This window comes from Sphaerodactylus townsendi, linkage group LG03, assembly GCF_021028975.2.
Source record: "Sphaerodactylus townsendi isolate TG3544 linkage group LG03, MPM_Stown_v2.3, whole genome shotgun sequence".
Lineage (NCBI taxonomy): Eukaryota > Metazoa > Chordata > Lepidosauria > Squamata > Sphaerodactylidae > Sphaerodactylus > Sphaerodactylus townsendi.
Window position 1 is genome coordinate 168,860,841 of NC_059427.1, and position 18,441 is coordinate 168,879,281.

An 18,441-nucleotide genomic window follows, 5' to 3' on the forward strand; every position below is an offset into this window, starting at 1 on the left:
TCCCTCTGCTTTTCTCTTGAGCACACTGAAGCCATGATGATACTTTCATCATGCAAATGCCTTAGCAGACCAGGTGATCGGGAGCAACAGCCGCAGAAGGCCATTGCGTTCACATCCTGCATGTGAGCTCCCAAAGGCACCTGGTGGGCCACTGCGAGTAGCAGAGAGCTGGACTAGATGGACTCTGGTCTGATCCTTCAGGCTAGTTCTTATGTTCTTATGTTCTTATGTTCTTTCTTTTTCCAGTGTTTTTTCGATTTTGTAAAGCATGTGTCCTTCTTGTGCATCACTGCCTCAGTCCTGTATATAAATGATACACGGTTGTAGTTGTATGGCACTTTGTAGAAAAGGTCAAGTTCTATTCTTTGTTGGATCCTACACTAGATGACTTATTACTAACTGGAAAAGGTTCTCACAGAGGCCCGAAGGCTGCTTCTTCTTTTCAAATAGGAGTTAGGAGTACAAACACAAATGCTGCATTTTCTTTGTTCTGGAGAGGAGATGAACAAATATTCCCTGCTTCTTCATTCACCTCCTGCCAAGGTCAAAACCATCAGCTCTGTTGAGAGCCAGTGTGGCTTGGTGGTTAAGAAGCAGGTGGATTCTAATCTGGAGAACTGGGTTTGATTCCCCAATCCATCACCAGAGTGGCAGAGGCTTATCTGGTGACCCAAATGTGTTTCCACACTCCTACATTCCTGCTGGGTGACCTTGGGCTAGTGACAGTTCTCTCAGAACGCTCTCAGCCCCACCTACCTCACAAGGGGTCTGTTGTGGGGAGAGGAAGGGAAAGGAGCTTGGGCGCCACCTTGACTCTCCTTACACGAGAGAAAGGTGGGATATAAATCCAAACTCCTCCTCCTCCTCCTCTTCTTCTTGGTGTGTCCAAAATCATCAGCTTTGTCATAAGCCATCCCCACTAGAGCTATTAGTTCATGAGACCTTGTATATCAAAAAAGGGTGTAAATGATACATGAACTTTCTATAAACAATATAGAAAACATTAATGAGGGGAAAGTTTGTGTCAGAACATGTGTGAATGTTTAGATGAGCAAAATCTAAATGACAGCTGGACCCTCCTTCTAGCAGGTGCCGTGTGCAGATTAGGACCGAGTGCACAGCTTGTACCGTGTGCAAAACCTGATAAGGTGAGGGCACCTGATTGGTACCACTTTTGTATATAGTTAGCACAGACAGCAGAGTGATGTGTGCCTGAAAACACCTGTGGTCTGGCGAAGCACTTTGTCAGTAGATAGCAATAAATAGAACTGCACTGGTGACTGTGTGTCTGTCAGTTCTTGTCTACATTGCATCCTGCAAGGTGGTCTACTCCGAGTAAATCCGCTGCTTCAACAGTTTGAGGCTGGCTGTTGTCGTTTTTGTGAGTGGCTGTGGTCTAGTGGTTTTTTGCCCTTAATGTTTCATCCACAGCTATGGCTGGTATCTTCAGAGAAATGTCACGGTGAGATGTGTCACTGTACTACAGAGGGAAATGTGAGGAGTATAGAAGGCAGCGTGAGACTGCGAAGCACTGAAGCATCGATTCAACACAGAACTAAAAAACAAAAGAAGGAAAATGTAATGTAATGCCAGCCAGGAAACATTTCGAGGGGGCGAGTGCAGACATACATCAGTGTAAAGAGGGGGAATTGAAAACCTTTCAGAAATATTTCAGAGGATTTGTGTGGAAAGGGCCAATGTTGTACTAGTTACCTGTCAGGAACGGAGCCTGGCATATGTAACCTGGCTGTAACTTTAGTGTAACCTTATTGATATGCACCTTGATTGATATGTAAAGGGCCTTCCTTGCTCTTTGCAGTGGCGTAGGAGGTTAAGAGCTCGTGTATCTAATCTGGAGGAACCGGGTTTGATTCCCAGCTCTGCCGCCTGAGCTGTGGAGGCTTATCTGGGGAATTCAGATTAGCCTGTACACTCCCACACGCGCCAGCTGGGTGACCTTGGGCTAGTCACAGCTTCTTGGAGCTCTCTCAGCCCCACCTACCTCACAGGGTGTTTGTTGTGAGGGGGGAAGGGCAAGGAGATTGTAAGCCCCTTTGAGTCTCCTGCAGGAGAGAAAGGGGGGATATAAATCCAAATTCTTCTTCTTCTCTTCTTTCTTTCCTTTATGTTTATAGCTTTGACACTGAATTGTAGACAACTAGGCAAATGACCTTGGAAGCCTGGGGAAACAGGATGTGCCTATTGGCCGAAGGGGGGAAGTGAGACAGGTGGGTGCATCTATCCCTATCGCAGGGCCTTGAGGAGGCCTAAGCCTCCAAACAACTCTTTTCACACTTTCTCTGGGAATTCAACCTATATAATAAGCTAGGAACTAAAAAAAAAAAGGTTGAGAATAGCAGAAAGAATGCTTAAAATTAATAATGTCCTGTTTCATCGATCGGCCTGACATGTTTCGACCTGATAGGTCTTTTTCCGAGGCCGAAGTGCACGGACACACAAACAGTACTCATCGAACAGTTCCGAATAATGCAAAAGTCACAAGGAATCCGGCAGAACAGTTGGTTATGAATCTCCAGTCAAGAGTAGGTCATGTAATCAGAAAGCAGCCTCTATTAATTTCGGAACTCATATAACGGATGGTAAAGAATGACCAACTATCTGTCCTTAGCCAGATAGAAATTCACAGAATTTGTGCTAGTACAAATCAATTTCTCCTAAAAACCTCAAAATTAATAAAAACTTTAAGGGAAATAAAGGAGCGAAGAAGACCTATCAGGTCAAAACACGTTAAATCAATCAATGCAACCGATCAAGGTGATGTTTTAGTGTCTTCAGAGATGCAATCTTTGGATTCAAATTTCTATTGAATTATTGTAACTTTCGGCATTTAACAGTTTTTAACATTAGTTCTTTAAGCGCTGTGCAATGAGAAGAAGACTTGGATTTATATCCTCCCTTTCTCTCCTGTAGGAGATTCAAAGGGGCGTACAAACTCCTTTCCCTTCCCCCCTCACAACAAACACCCTGTGAGGTAGGTGGGGCTGAGAGAGCTCCGTAGAGCTGTGACTAGCCCAAGGTCACCCAGCTGGCGTGTGTTGGAGTGCACAGGCTAATCTAGTTCCACAGTTAAGCCTCCACAGCTCAAGTGGCAGAGTGGGAGAATCAAACCCGGTTCCTCCAGATTAGAGTACACCTGCTCTTAACCACTATGCCACTGCTGCAATAAAGATACATATGATTAATTTTCATTATTGCTTCTTTTCTCAGCATTCTTTTTGGTTTCCGCCTTAAAGTGGAGGCATCATACAATAGCAAATGCATGCCACCAAAACATTAGTAAACACACCGGATGGAAAAATTGTATGTGGCAATATGAAAGACGCCTGCAAGCAATCTCAGTTGCACAAATATGAACGGCTCCATTTGATGTGTTTGCATTGTTGACAGAAACATAAGCATCGCTTCGAGTATCCGGCAACGGAAGGGTGAGATGTTCCCTCCCGTTCCTCCGTGTCGAACTTTTTCATTTCCCAATGCTTCATAAGTATTCTGCACCATGAGAACAAAGATAACTTCGAGCCATGGCAGCGGAAGGCATGCCAAGATTAAATGCGGTGGGTCAAAGGGCACGGCGGTCACATGACAAAGCAATTTGCTCCAATCCCCCCCCAGCAAGCACTCTCAACTCAGCCTGGTATAAAATAGGTTGACAGAGGTAAGGCGGAAACAAATCCTTAATTTACAACATTCTTACGAATGAAATGTGGCTTTGATTTGTCGTTGCTGTGGGAAAATTCCCTGCTGCATTAATAGTTTTTGTTTTTATAGATCCCTCATGCTTCGCAAATAGAAAAGCACACTATTAATAGCAATTGCCTTGGAAATGGAGGCACCTCTGGGACCCGGAAGGCGTTGCGCTCGGCGGCAGACTGAAGTGCCGCACAAACGTTTGTGCGAAGGAAGCTCGGCTTGCTTTATCAAGCAATGCACTTGCTCAGATTTTTCAAACACTCCTCATGAGGTGATAACAATGATCATGTGGTAGCCAGAGACATTTTTGAAAGAACTCTCAACACCAGTTGGCTCTATCTATGGCAGTGGTGGCGAACCTATGGCACGGGTGCCAGAGGTGGCACTCCGAGGCCTCTCTGTGGGCACTCGCAAACAGAGTTCGTCATGTGGGGGGAATCGCCCCCCCCCCCAACATCTTGGCTGGCCTGACCGCTGGGCTCGATTATTAGCATTAAACCTAAGACCTAGTTTTGGGGAAGCAGTGTAGGTAACCCTGTTAAACTGTTAAACCCCACTGATTTTCATGCGAAGAACTAAAGTGTGATCCTTTACCTGGGAGTAAGCTCGATTGCTGGCAATGGGGCTTGCTTCTGAGTAAACCCTCCTAGGGTCGTGATTCACCCGTTCGAAGAGTTGCCCGGTTGCTCCAAAGAAAAGCCACCGACTACCACCAAACTTTCTCCTGAGTAACGCATGCCTCGGAGCCAACTGTTTTTTTCCAAACGAAAACCTCAGTATTCAGGTTAAATGGCTGTGTTGGCACTTTGCAATAAATAAGTGGGTTTTGGGTTGCATTTGGGCACTTGGTCTCAAAAAGGTTCGCCATCACTGATCTATGGTAACCTTTCTAGGATATGGTACAAGCAAAATCTCTCAGCGGGAGAAAATCCTGCCCAGCAATTGCTCATTGTCATAAAAATGACAGCGAACGCACATGCAGCTTAGTCCACCGAGGTCAGTGTTGTGAGCCAGTGTGGTGTGGTGGTTAAGAGCATCAGACTCTAATCTGGAGAACTGGGTTCGATTCCCCGCTCCTCCACATGAGCAGTGGACTCTAATCTGGTGAACTGCGTTTGTTTCCCCTCTCCTACGACCTTGGGTCAGTCACAGTTCTCTCTGAACTCTCTTGGCCCCACCTATTTATTTATTTATTTTTATTTATTTATTTTATTAGGCTTTTATACTGCCCCATCCCCGAAGGGCTCTGGGCGGTGTACAGCATGTAGGGGTAACAATATAAAATAGTTAAACATTTAAAAGCAGCGATAAAAGACTAAAAAATTAATTCCAAGGATTATACAATAAATCTCAATGAAATAGAGTGGCGCCCAGCGTTCCAGTTTTAAAATTCCCTCCCCCCCAAAAAGGGAGGCATGGCGAGTCTCGTTAGATGATGAATGGCCCAGATGTCAAGGGCCACAGGAGGGGGGGCACCATCAGCGGCCGGTTCCTCCAAAGGCCCAGCGGAACAGCTCCATCTTAAAGGCCCTGCGGAACTCACCAAGGTCCCGCAGGGCCCGGACAGCTGGAGGAAGACCATTCCACCAGGCCGGGGCCAGAGCCGTAAAGGCCCTGGCCCGTGTGGAGGCCAGCCGCATCACTGAAGGGCCAGGGACCACTAGTAGATTGGCCTCCATGGATCGGAGAGGCCGTACAGGGACATATAGGGTGATGCGGTCTCGAAGATACGATGGTCCCAGGCCGCGTAAAGCTGAGAATCAATGAATTGAAGTACCTGAACGGGATTAACCCAGTTCAGGGAATTACATTATTAGTCACAGGGTGTCTGTTGTGAGGAGAAGAAGGGGAAGGAGTTTGTAAGCCCCTTTTTGTTTTCTTATAGGAGAGAAAGGGGAGTATAAATCCAAATTCTTCTTCAGTTTTGTCTACTCATCATCATCATCAACCTTTTATTGGCACAAGATTATAGTACAACAGAAGGGATGAGGAGGATTAGGATTAGGTTAGGATTAATAGATACACACATTATAAATAGTTAATTAAAAGTTGTTTAAAAGAATAGCAGTCAATAAATACTAAGATCTAAGGCGGATCTGTTGCACCAGCGCCAAGAATTTAGCCACGTCTAAGGATCTCTGAGGGCATTGATCACAGAGCAGATAAAAAGCCTTAACTCTATCCGTGAGAGGACATAATTCTCAGTATGAAGATCTATCTGCTGTCTTCTAATTGAAGCATATAAGTCACATTCTAAAAGGACGTGCTCGATTGTTTCAATGTCTTTTATCTATTCAGACTGGCAGCAGTTCTCCCAAGTCTCAGAGGGAGGTTTTTCCACATCGTGTACTGCCTGGACTTTTCAGCTGAAGAGGCTGAGTCACCACCACTCCCCCTCATATCTGGACCCTTTGCTGAAGACCTGGGGTAAGTCACGTTTCTCAGGTTTGATATTAGAAGGCCTTTGGAGTGTCCAGCTGCTGATACGGTGCCCCCTCACTGCTCTGGGGCAGTTACATCAGGGTCCCCTCATATTGAGGGGCCCCACCGTCCCCCCCCCCTCATGGGAGTAGGTTTTAAATTGGGGTCGGACGCCTCTTGTTATTATGTATTATGGTTTTTCGCTGCTTTTATGAGTTTTAAGCTATTTTATGGGATGGAGCCTATGTATTTATATTTGTATGACTGCTCCTGTTGATGTTCAGATAATGTTGTTCACCGCCCGGAGCCCTTCAGGGATCGGGCGGTATATAAATTGAATTGAAGAAATAAATAAATAAAAGCATCTACCCTGCACTTGTGTTCATGAGAAACCATACAAATTGTGGGCACTGTCTTGCTCACACATCCCATCTGTGGCAACTGACGGGAGGTACACAGAGGTGGGATCCAGCAGGTTCTCACCAGTTCCAGAGAGTGGGTTACTAATTATTTGTGTGTGCCGAGAGGGGGTTACTAATTGGGTCCGCTTTTCCGTCTCCACGCCCTCGCCTCCCCAAGAGGCATCCTGCCTTTGAACATGAAGGTTCCATATAGCAATTGTGACTAATAATGTCACTCCCTGAACTGGGTTAATCCCTTTCAGGTACTGCAATTCATGGATTCTCAGCCTTTCGTACCTTTTATCTCGCCAGTCTCTATCAAAGAACCTGTGTGTTTCACCATTGCTGTGTTCAGATTTGTGAGTTGGGGCATTTTCTATAATGTGATGATGATTTAGAAATGACCTGGTGCCAAAAAAATTGGGGGGTCGTGGTGGGGTGGCTGCCCATGGGGGGGTGGGCATCCAACTCAGGTTTTGCCCAGGGCTCAGGTTTGTCTAGGTACGCCTCTGCCCCCTTTGCTGAGGGGGGGCTGGCAAGGGAACCTGTGACTAAAATTTTTGGATCCCACCACTGGAGGTACATCAGAGATCATGACAGTCAGGAAAGCAACTGAATCAGTGGCCGGAAAGCTGGCAAAGGTTCAAACCGGAAGGCAAAACTTTCCCAGCTTTTAAAAAAATTATTATTGGATGTATAGGCCACCCTTCCCCATGACAGACTTACAACAGGATTTCCTTGTTAAATATTCCATAGTCTGCTCTCATCAGACTTCAGAGAGCCAGGTGGACTGTAATCTGGATTCTCCACTCATCCATGTGAACAGCGGTATCTTATCTGGTGAACTGAATTTGTTTTCCCGCTCCTCCACATGAGCATCAGACCCTAATCTGGAGAACTGGGTTCGATTCCCCACTCCTCCACATGAGCAGCGGACTCTAATCTGGTGAACTGGATTGGTCTGCTGGGTGACCTCGGGTTAGTCACAATCCTCTCAGAACTCTCTCAGCCCACCCACCTCACAGAGTGTTTGTTGTGGGGGGATGGGGATGGGAAAGGAGTTTGCAAGCCACCTTGAGTCTCCTTAAAGGAGAGAAAGGGTGCGGGGGGGGGGTAATAAATCCAAATTCTTCTCCTCTTTTTTTAAGCCCTTTTGAGACCCCTTACAGGAGGGAAAGACAAGGTGTAAATGCAAACTCTTCTTCTTTTTCTCCTCCTCCTCCTCTTCCTTCTCAATGCTGCCAACACTGACTTTAATTAACGGGAATGAATGAAAAATTGAGAAGGAAAGGGGGGAATAAAAGGAATGTGAAGAAGGAAAGGAAAGGGCAGGGTATCGCTTGCCGCAGGAGGAATGAAAATTGAAAGTGGGGCTGGAGAAATCATCCATACCCAATGATTGCTGCAATGAACATTTGCCCCTGCCACGCAGCAGACTCCTTGTGCATAATCTGTCCCTATGTATTGTTTGACCAGCATTCAGAAGCACAAGTAAAACACCAGGGAAATAAAATCAACTCGATGCAATGGCAGATATCATTGCAGCAAGACTGCTTTGTGACAGTGTTTTATGCACATATATTGGGCCCCTTCCGCACACGCAAAATAATGCGTTTTCAAATCACTTTCACAACTGTTTGCAAGTGGATTTTGCTATTCCGCACAGCTTCAAAGAGCACTGAAAGCAGTTTGAAAGTGCATTATTCTGCGTGTGCGGAATGAGCCTTGGAGACAGGGTGTAGGGGGGCATTCCAAAATCTAAAAATTGTGGCACATGGTACATCCTTCATTTCTGGGATTAATTTTAGACATTCTCCTAGGTAAACTAGAATAAATGGGGAACGCCAGGCAATGCAGAAAATAAATGCAAGAGCAATCAAAGTGCTGAACTGAAGGAATCAATCATTCCCACTCTGCCCTTTCGGGCCACAAAGTTTCTCTCTCCGTTGAAGTGAATGGAGTTTCGACGTCAGGGCCCCCATTGTTGAAAGCACTCCGTGAGTAAAAATGTGCATGGCGTGATCCTGGCAAAAGTCCCTTTGTCTTCAATGGGAGATGGACGCCTTCTTCTCCACTGAACTCTGGATCACGACCTCTGATTTCACTCCAATTCATTCTGTGAGCTTTACCAGATTAACTTAATTATTTGACATTTAAAGGGAGGGGGGAAACATGAGCGCCAAAGGGAGGGGGGATGTCGGTCTGCCTTAAAATTTCTAGCAACCTCGACACAATTGAAGGCGGAGGGGGATTTCATATGCATGTCATCTTTTTCTGCTTCATTGCCTGGCTGATGAAAAATGCAATTTTAATGCCCGTTGGAAAGTCATAGATTTTTTTAAAAGGCATTACTGTCCTGTTAACAAATCTACATTTGAAGGGTTACAGCCAACGGCAGAATAAAAGGCTCCTGTAAACGTCACTGTCAAAACAGGCCTTTTTAAATAAAGCCCCAGTGAAGAGTAACAGTCTCCATTCCCGTTCTGAGTAACGTCTGCCTTCCATTCAGTCAAACAGCCCACGATGAAAGTGACAAAGACATACCAGATGAAAAACATCACACTATGTACGCCGGGCAAAAAAAAAAAATCATATAATTGCTGACTGGTACGTTTGCCTCTGTATGTGGGGAAGACAGAGGGTCTTATCAAAAAATGTGCGAAAGGGAAAATCCACAAGAAAACCATTGCCCGAAGATTATCTGCTTTGAACATTTCGCACCAATCAAGATCTCAGCACGGTGGTTTGGGTTGTGGAGCCTTGCTTGGTTTCTCCGGCTCGGCCCTAAAACGCTTAATCCAGTATCAAACGGCAAATCCAGCTTGGCACTTCGGGCCTATAAAACCCGGAGATTTATGGAGGGCTCCTCGGCCAAATATTGTCTTGACGAGGAGTGAAATTTGTCCACATGTTCGAGAGGGAACGTGGCCCGTGGATCTGATGTCAGAGCCAACCTCCCCCTCGCCGCGCCGACAGACCCATGAAGTCAGCGAGTCGATGGAGCTTGAGATGGTTTACCGACACCCACTTTTTGGGCAACAGATATGATGAAATTTGCTCCTACGTACCGAAACATTATGTCGCTGATGATGTGCGAGGAGCTAATTCAATGATGTTTGACAACTAATCGAAAGCTTGCTGATGTCAGGGGAAGGGCGCCAGCAGACTTGAATCCCGGATCGTCCTTTTATGTAGACCCTTTTCTGTGTAATTGTTTTTATTTGCTGAAGTGAGTTTGGACTTTAAGATTGCTGTGGCTCTGATCCATACTTTTTAAAGGGGAGGGAGCATGGGAAAAATCTAGAGAAGGAGGGGGGAATAAAAGCAGTGTAGGAAAAGAATGATAGTCCTCAGCCTTTGGAATTCTGACACAGGGTGGTACGCAGAACCACAAAATGGCTGCCACAAGAGGTGGAGTCACACCAAGAAGAAGAAGAAGAAGAAGAAGAAGAAGAAGAAGAAGAAGAAGAAGAAGAAGAAGAAGAAGAAGAAGAAGAAGAAGAAGAAGAAGAAGAAGAAGAAGAAGAAGAAGAAGAAGAAGAAGAAGGAAGAAGAAGAAGAAGAAGAAGAAGAAGAAGAAGAAGAAGAAGAAGAAGAAGAAGAAGAAGAAGAAGAAGAAGGAAGAAGAAGAAGAAGAAGAAGAAGAAGAAGAAGAAGAAGAAGAAGAAGAAGAAGAAGAAGAAGAAGAAGAAGAAGAAGAAGAAGAAGAAGAAGAAGAAGAAGAAGAAGAAGAAGAAGAAGAAGAAGAAGAAGAAGAAGAAGAAGAAGAAGAAGAAGAAGAGTAGTAGTAGTAGTAGTAGTAGTAGTAGTAGTAGTAGTAGTAGTAGTAGTAGTAGTAGTAGTAGTAGTAGTAGTAGTAGTAGTAGTAGTAGTAGTAGTAGTAGTAGTAGTAGTAGTAGTAGTAGTAGTAGTAGTAGTAGTAGTTTTGGATTTATATCTCCCCCCCCCTTTCTCTTCTGCAGGAGACTCAAAGGGGCTTACAATCTCCTTGCCCTTCCACCCTCACAACAAACACCCTGTGAGGTAGGTGGGGCTGAGAGAACTCCGAGGAACTGTAACTAGCCCAAGGTCACCCAGCTGGCGTGTGTGGGAGTGTACAGGCTAATCTGAATTCCCCAGATAAGCCTCCACAACTCAAGCAGCAGAGCTGGGAATCAAACTTGGTTCCTCCAGATCAGAGTGCACCTGCTCTTAGCCACTGCTCTTAGCCACTACTCCACTGCTGCTCCCTACACATGAAGCCCAGGGGAGAAGAGGGATTTTTTGAAAAAATAGACCAAGAAAGAGGAGTGAGAGAGAATAAAACCAACACTGCGAAGCAGCTGCAAGTGAAACAATATTTTAATCTGAACAGTGTCAGAACCAACTCCTGACTGGGGTCTGGTGCGACCATGTATCCTGCCTTATGCTTAACCTGATTGATGTATCTGCTGATTGATATGTAGAAGGGGGTCCGTCTCTTGCTTTCTTCTGCTTCTCTTTTGATGTTCATTTCTTGATAACAAATGTAGATAACTAGGCGAGACCCTGAGAAACATCCTGCCCTTGGGCAAAAGGATCTGTCCATTGCACCACAGGGGGGAAGTTTCACAGGTGGCATAACTTTCTCCCTTTCCCGTCCTTGAGACGCCTCAGCTCCTAAACAATTCTTTTCACACTTTTGCTGGGAAAATGGGAGCGGGACTGGAACAGGGACAAAACGGCCTAGGAAAGCCAGATCGCTAGAACTGAGTGTGTCTGAGTGTGTCTGGGTGGGGTCTAGGAATTACTGCCTTCAATAAATGCTACTGATCAAACATCCAGAGTCCGTTTATTGGCTCAAGGACCAAGACCTAACAAACAGCCAGTCAGATCTCTGGATGCCAGTCAGAAGCTATGCTGACCAAAAGCCCCACAAGGCCCCCACCTACTTCCCAAAAACACTTGGTGGGTACCAGGAAAGCTATTGGCAGGCACCACAGTACTCACCAGCACAATGCTGGGGACCCCGGCGTACATTTCTCATATACATACAAAGCAGCTTTCTATTGGGTCAGGCTATTGGTCCATCAGGGACCGCACTGACTTCTCTGATTGGCAGTAGCTCTCCAAGGTCTTGGATAAGAGTCTTGTGTATCACTTGCTGCCTGATCCCTTTAACTGGAGTTGCCGAGGACTGAACCAGGGATCTTCTGCTTGCAAAACAGAGGCTCTACCATTGAGGCACAGCATTGAGGAGCAGCAGTGGCGTAGTGGTCAAGAGCAGGTGTACTCTAATCTGGAGGAACCGGGTTTGATTCCCCACTCTGCCATGCTGGCAGGGGCTGGTGGGAATTGTTGTCCACGGAAGACCTGGACATTGTGGTGCCGGTTGAGACCCCTGCTCTAGGCTGATCCTGCATTGAGCAAGGAGTTGGAGGGGCCTGTAAGACCCTTTTTATAACTGAGTCGTGACAGATTCTTGCAAAATCCCAACAAAAGGATTGGTTACTGATATAAAACCAAGGAACAAGGAATAGTAATGCACATTTGAAAGAGTGCCAAAATGTTTACCTTTTTACTCCTCTCCAAGGGTTTGATCCCAATCTCTTTGAAATCAATCAGTGCGTTCCCCACCTTCAAATGGGGAACCATCCAATGACAACAGTGGCCCGCTCCCCACTCACCATAAGCCGTGGGGTCACCTCTTGATAAGACACGGGGATCCTGGACGTTCCCCACATCACCAGCGGCCACTGCGCAGCTGCCCAGAATTTGCCGCTCTCCCACCTCCTTGGCGCGCGTCAAATTAGGTCCTCTTCAAAGAGCAACATTTTCCAAAACCCCGCAGTTGCTGCGGGGTGGTGGGGAACCTCGGCTGTTTACGCGTGGTTGATTCGCTGTGATGCACAGCTTTCCGGCCAATTAGGAAAACGGATCCTCCATTTTGTTTAGGGAGGGTGTCCCCGTCAGAAAAGCTGCCACGTGACGCGAATTGGCGGCTTAGACACTAGGCGACATCCTCTTTTACAATGCACGTTCACAGAAATTGAGATGTGTGCACAACGCAACGTGCCAACATTGCTCCCTTTGCTCAAGCTTTACGGCTATGCGGCTTGGCAGTTTACCATTCGCGGCAAAGTGCCGCTGAGCACACGAGGTTGTGGGCGGTGGAAACTGAAATTGATTTTGCCCTGACTTCTCGTGTCAGCCAACCAAAATGGAGGCCCGTCTTCGAATAACCACTTCCATCGCGTCCATGACGCACACGCAGCCAGCCAATCAGAACGCTCGACAAGCCACGGAACTCCTGCTCTGTTCTCGCCACAAGTTATTTCCTGAATGGCAAATGAGTGGGGAACAACAACTTCCATGGTCAAAAGCCGCGGAGGCTTTTCTACGTGGGGTCGCTGCGGCGTTGCACTTAGAAGAGGTAAGTGGGGAGTGGCCCAGTGTTATGGAGCATCTCGTCCAAACATCCAATGCCACATTTGGAGTGAAGAAGTGTACCTCAAGATTCAAAAGTCCTACTATCACTTTAGCTGCTAAAGTAAATGCAAGCAGATGTTTCAGAATTCATCTAGGGGGTTTTTTTGGCTTTAAAAAAAACACACCAGAAAATATTATGCAGTTCATTCCTGATGAACTTAAAGTAAACTGACTTACATTTTGCCAGAATGCTTTAGGCTGAACCACACGATGCCACCGACTGAGAGCGGATTGAAACATTATGGAGAAGGTGAAGAATCGGACTGGACTGGCATGAAGGAGACTTTCTATTTTAATCATTCCTTTGGAACTGTGTTCTTTAAATACTGGGCATTTTATTTATTCTTTAAACGGGGCAAATTATTTTGTTCTCTGCGGAGCCAGAGATACAATTAATAAGCTTTGTGGTATTGGGATAGCTCTGGCCGGTGAGATAAGAGGGTTATAGCAAGATAGTTTGATAACGCCGGAATTAATTCACGTTAGAGATTCCACCAAACATCTCTGCCCCATTCCCATAAAAACTCCAAGTTTGCAAAGTCAGGTTCTGGATTCTCTCCAAACTTAGGCTCATTCCGCACATGCAGAATAATGCACTTTCAAACTGTTTTCAGTGCCTTTTGAAGCTGTGTAGAATGGCAAAATCCACTTGCAAACAGCTGTGAAAGTGGTTTGAAAATGCATTATGTTGCGTGTGCGGAAGGGGCCTTAGACAGTGATCTAGCTGAGTTAATGAACAGCTGAATTTATTTAAAATATGTATTAGCCACCTTTCTTCCTTATGGAGCTCAGGGTGGCCGACAATATCAATACAATACATATAATAGATTTAACTTTTAAAAACTTGAACATTTAAAGGGCTTGATCCAGATCTGTTTGAAATCAGAGCATCCATAACAAGGAGTGTAGGCAGAATAACATCCCACCAAGAGCGGATCACGCATAGTTGAATCAGGCAGATCGGGGACATCTTGAGGAAAGTTCTCATGCTGCCGAGCCTCAGAGCTCAAGGGCATAAATCCGCCCCCCCCCCCCATCTTGAGTGTCATCTTCCCAGCCTTGACTAAAGAAAGAGGCAGGCTCCGCTTGCTTCAATGAGAACAGACATACCTCTTTCCAGCACATTTCTCCTTCTCTTTTTCTCCATCAGGCTGCCCAGTAACATCTTTGGTGAAAAAGCTACTAGTTCCTTCCTTCTCCAGACTGGTGGTCTCTGCCATGCCTTCCCTAACTAACAACTAGCTTAAGAACCGAGCGACCGAACGACCGAAAGACCGAACGACCGAGCGACCGACCAAACCCCTCTGTTTAAACCAGTCTTGCACTCTACCAAAACGCTCTCAGCGATTCCAAATTCATCCTATTTAGCGGCCAACCTGTCAAGAATTGAATGCAGTCCTAATAAAACCATTTTCAGCTGCTTCCCGAAGATCGAAAGTGAGAGGAGCAGGCACGCCTCCCTGCAATAAACCCACAAAAGAAGACCAATGAGTACAGTGCAGTATAACCACAACAACCAAGAAACCTATTGTACCCCAGCTGTTGTGACTGACACCTCCCTGGGAGACTGTCCCATGATTACTTTCAGAGGGTAGCCATGTTGGTCTGTTGTGGAACAGCTAGTTTTGAGCACCTTAGAAACCAAAAAGGGTACTGGGGTACCTAGCTCACACCCCTCACAATCTTATTGGTCTCCTGGACTTCCAAAAAAAAATCACTAGAAGCTGTTATATGGCCATTTTCTAGTAATACTATTGGGATTCCTAAATGTGTCACAATTGAGGGACTCAACGTGTCTGAATGCAACCCTGCCAACCCCACGGGGCCTCCGCACCTGCAGTTCTCTCCAGTTTGTAAAAGTTTTCCCAGGGGCTTACAGGAGTGAAGTTATCTTTGCGCAGTGGTGGGATTCAACAATTTTAGTAACAGGTTCCCATGGTGGTGGGATTCAAACTGTGGCGTAGCGCCAATGGGGCTGGGTGGGGCATGACGGGGGCGTGGCCGGCCATTCCTGGGCGGGGCATTACTGGGCTGGTTGTGGAAAGACCTGAGCTGCTGGCAGCCACGTCCTTGGGTGGGAAACGAATGCATGCAGGCGCAGGCTGCCACGCACGCCGGTGCACCTCCTGCTAGACTGATTCAAGTTCTGCGCGCTTCTGCTGAGGAGTGGAGGAGGGGCGTAACTAAGGCAAAAATCACGTGGCAAAATCACCACCCCAGCCCCTCCTCGCACACACACAAAATAATTAGTAACCTACTCTCGGGAGCCTGTGAGAACCTGCTGGATCCCACCTCTGTCTTTGCGCCTCTTATGGCTTCCTGACTCAGCATTTGATAATGCCGAATTGAGAGGAATGTCTGGATATGGGTAAATTCATGTGTGGGTGTGCGTTCACTCTATTTTATGAGAACTCCCTGTGTGTGTTTGTGTGTGTGGTCAAGTCACATCTGACAATAGGCGACCCTGTAGTGTTTTCGAGGCAAGAGACTTCCAGAGGTGGTTTGCCATTGCTTTTGCCTGAATGTAAGTTCCATGTGAAATTCAGGGCATCCCTCATTTTGTTAGCCTGACGGAGGAACGCAGTGCCAAGCGGCGATCTTGAATTAACTACTTCTCTTCTGTTCGCTGTTGGAATCCTGCATAACTTTGCATGGGAAAGCAGCGTCGCCAGCTACCCCTCCCCGACTTTCAATAGGCTGGCCTACAAGAATATGTGGTGAAAAAAGACATACAATGGGAAAGCAAATGACACTTCCAAATAACATTTGTGGAAGCATGGCTTTTATTTATAACACACTGAAATGATAAATGCAAGAAGTCATTCATGCATTTTATTTTTTTCCTCGTATAATGAATATAGCATGTCTGTTGGTATAGTGGCCTTTTATAATAACAATAAAAAGAAATGTAAAAAATGACAGGCATTTTTCTGGTAACTTAAAATGTATTTCTTTTATTAGTTAAATAGCTGTAGATTTTGGACTTTGTGGTCCCCAACCCCATCTAATGGTAATGGATTCTTAGAACACAGCCTGCTTTTCTAGGGAGGGTGTTGGTTCTTGGAGCCCTGGACTTCAACCCCCAGAATCTGACCCTGATGACATGTTTGTGTGAAAGTATATATTTATAAAACTGGGAAGCTCATCCTCTGTTTAATATAACAGATAAAGCTTCACGGTGGGCGATTCCGCACAGGAGTAAAATAGGTTCGACCCAGTTCCCTGAGAAGGGTACTAACCTAGGTCGAAGCCATTGTTGTTCCCCACTGCAACCAGCTTGATCCCAGCTCGGAGGGCGGAATATCCTGTGCCTCTTCGTCGCTCCGTTCCGATTGGCAACTGTTCTACAGCCATGTTCCGTCTATCCCCACACAGGTTATAAAAAAAACTGCCACAGGAATGGAGGGACGAAGGTGGCGTTTTTTGATTGGCCAGCTGTACACATGCCCGAAACACTCAGCTGTGATTGGCTAAATGGAGGACTCCTGGCACCAGAGATTCCGCACTTTACTGGAATTGAGCTGCGTTTGAGCGTGGTTCCCTGAAAAAGTAGTAGTTCCCAACTGGAGTCGGAAATTTGACCGTTACACGGGGCGAAGCTGGTACAAAACCACGTCGATCCCAGTGGTTGTGCGGAGCACTTAGGTCGAACACAGCTCGAACTTAGGTCGATAACCATAATTTTTTTCCTAATATCCAATTTGTACCTTTCAATTCATAATTTAAACCCATACATTCCAGTCTCTCATAAGAATATTTACACTTTAGAAAATGTGCTTCTTTGCTCTCTTCTGGGCTAATTCCCAGAATTCCATAAACACCCTACTGCGAACACTGACTGGGAAGTTACTGAATGCTACCAGATTGCTACGTTGCAGTTCGCTTCTAGCTGAAATCGAGGTTGTGGAATAACTAAGGAATAGTTTGCATTTGAACTGCATAGTTGGAAAGTAAAGGCCAAGAAACAGTGTGGGAAAAAACCAGGCTACAAGCGGACAAGGAAAAGAAGACGCAAGATTTCCCATCGCTCGATAGAGCATGTTGTTAGGGCAATACATAGGCCAGAACCTTTGAGGGTTCCAATCACAGTTTGGCAGAATTTGATTCTGATTCATGTTTTCTTCACTCTGAGATGCGCCAGCGAAGAATGAGAATATTGCATGGGAAATTTACAGCCAGTCTCCTCTTTATCAGCTCAAAACCAGCTGCCGGACTTGAAGCATATTCAATATAGTATTTACTCTCAGCATTTCACATGAATTTCTGTGCTACTTCTTTATCCATCCCTGGCCTAAGATTCGAGACCATCTTTACTACCATTCAATACAGAGCAGTTTGTTCTTCCCCATTCCTCTTTCCTGGCTCTATACATCCTACCTCAAGATTTACCCAGAGATCGTTATGCTAAATGCGCTCCCGATCATTTGCCCATGATCCTGTTAAAACCCGGTCGCTCGGACATCCGGGATCCTAGAACTAGGACTATCTAGATTGAATATAGACAAGGTGAAATCTTGGCTCTGCTGTTCACTGTGGAAGATTTTGTATTTGCTAGGGAAGGATGTTGCAGGAAGATGAGGTGTAACATAAAGGTATCCATTGTTCATCGTACTCGCAAATGCTTGGAACACCAGAAGATTTCCACATACGTTAGGGTCCTTCCATAAGTAGACATGTGACAGACTCCCCTAGTGGCCCCTTTTGCTTGGTTAAAATCTAGCACACCCTGAGCCATATTTTTTTTTAAAGAGGAGGAGTTTTGGGTTTATATCCCCCCTTTCTCTCCTGTAGGAGATTCAAAGGGGCTGACAATCTCCTTGCCCTTCCCCCCTCACAACAAACACCCTGTGAGGTAGGTGGGGCTGAGAGAGCTCCGAGAAGCTGTGACTAGCCCAAGGTCACCCAGCTGGCGGGTGTGGGAGTGTACAGGCTAATCTGAATTCCCCAGACAAGCCTCCACAGCTGAGACGGCAGAGCTGGGAATCAAACCCGGTTCCTCCAGATTAGATACACGAGCTCTTAACCTCCTACTCCACTGCTGCTCCAGGGAGGGTTACATGCGATAAAAACAAATAAATGCTGTACTGTTCTGTTACATATTTACAGTACTAACTATACACTTAAGACTACATCTTGTTCTACTCTATTCTTACATGCTCTTCTGCCTGTTCATGCGGTCTTCTGTGCTATTCTCTGAAACAAAGAAAACAAGTTAACTTTATAAGTTCTGAGGTACGTGCTCGCTAACATGTGAGCAATGACTATTCTGACTGACCAGGGGCGTACCACTCAGGGAGACATATGGGGTCAAATGTCCTTGGGCTGGGGCCATTTAGTCACCCCTCCTGCTTCCCCCCAGGTCCATACACTGGCTTCAAGACTTGGTGCAAAAAAAAGCTGTTTGGTCATGGCGGGGAACGGCAGTTCCCCATACCGGGGGTGAGGGTGGGGGTGACTCAGA

The 18,441-nt window shown here is 46.0% G+C and overlaps 1 protein-coding gene across 1 annotated transcript in view; it reads right to left on the reverse strand.

The window, feature by feature from the left end:
• LOC125428012 (calcium/calmodulin-dependent 3',5'-cyclic nucleotide phosphodiesterase 1B-like) overlaps positions 1 to 14,200 on the reverse strand; it is a 31,444-nt gene extending 17,244 nt beyond the window's left edge. The window contains exon 1 of the mRNA XM_048487587.1: positions 14,091 to 14,200. Coding sequence (XP_048343544.1) covers positions 14,091 to 14,200 — 110 coding nt within the window. The remainder of the gene's footprint in view (positions 1 to 14,090) is intronic.
• Positions 14,201 to 18,441: the final 4,241 nt, after the last annotated feature.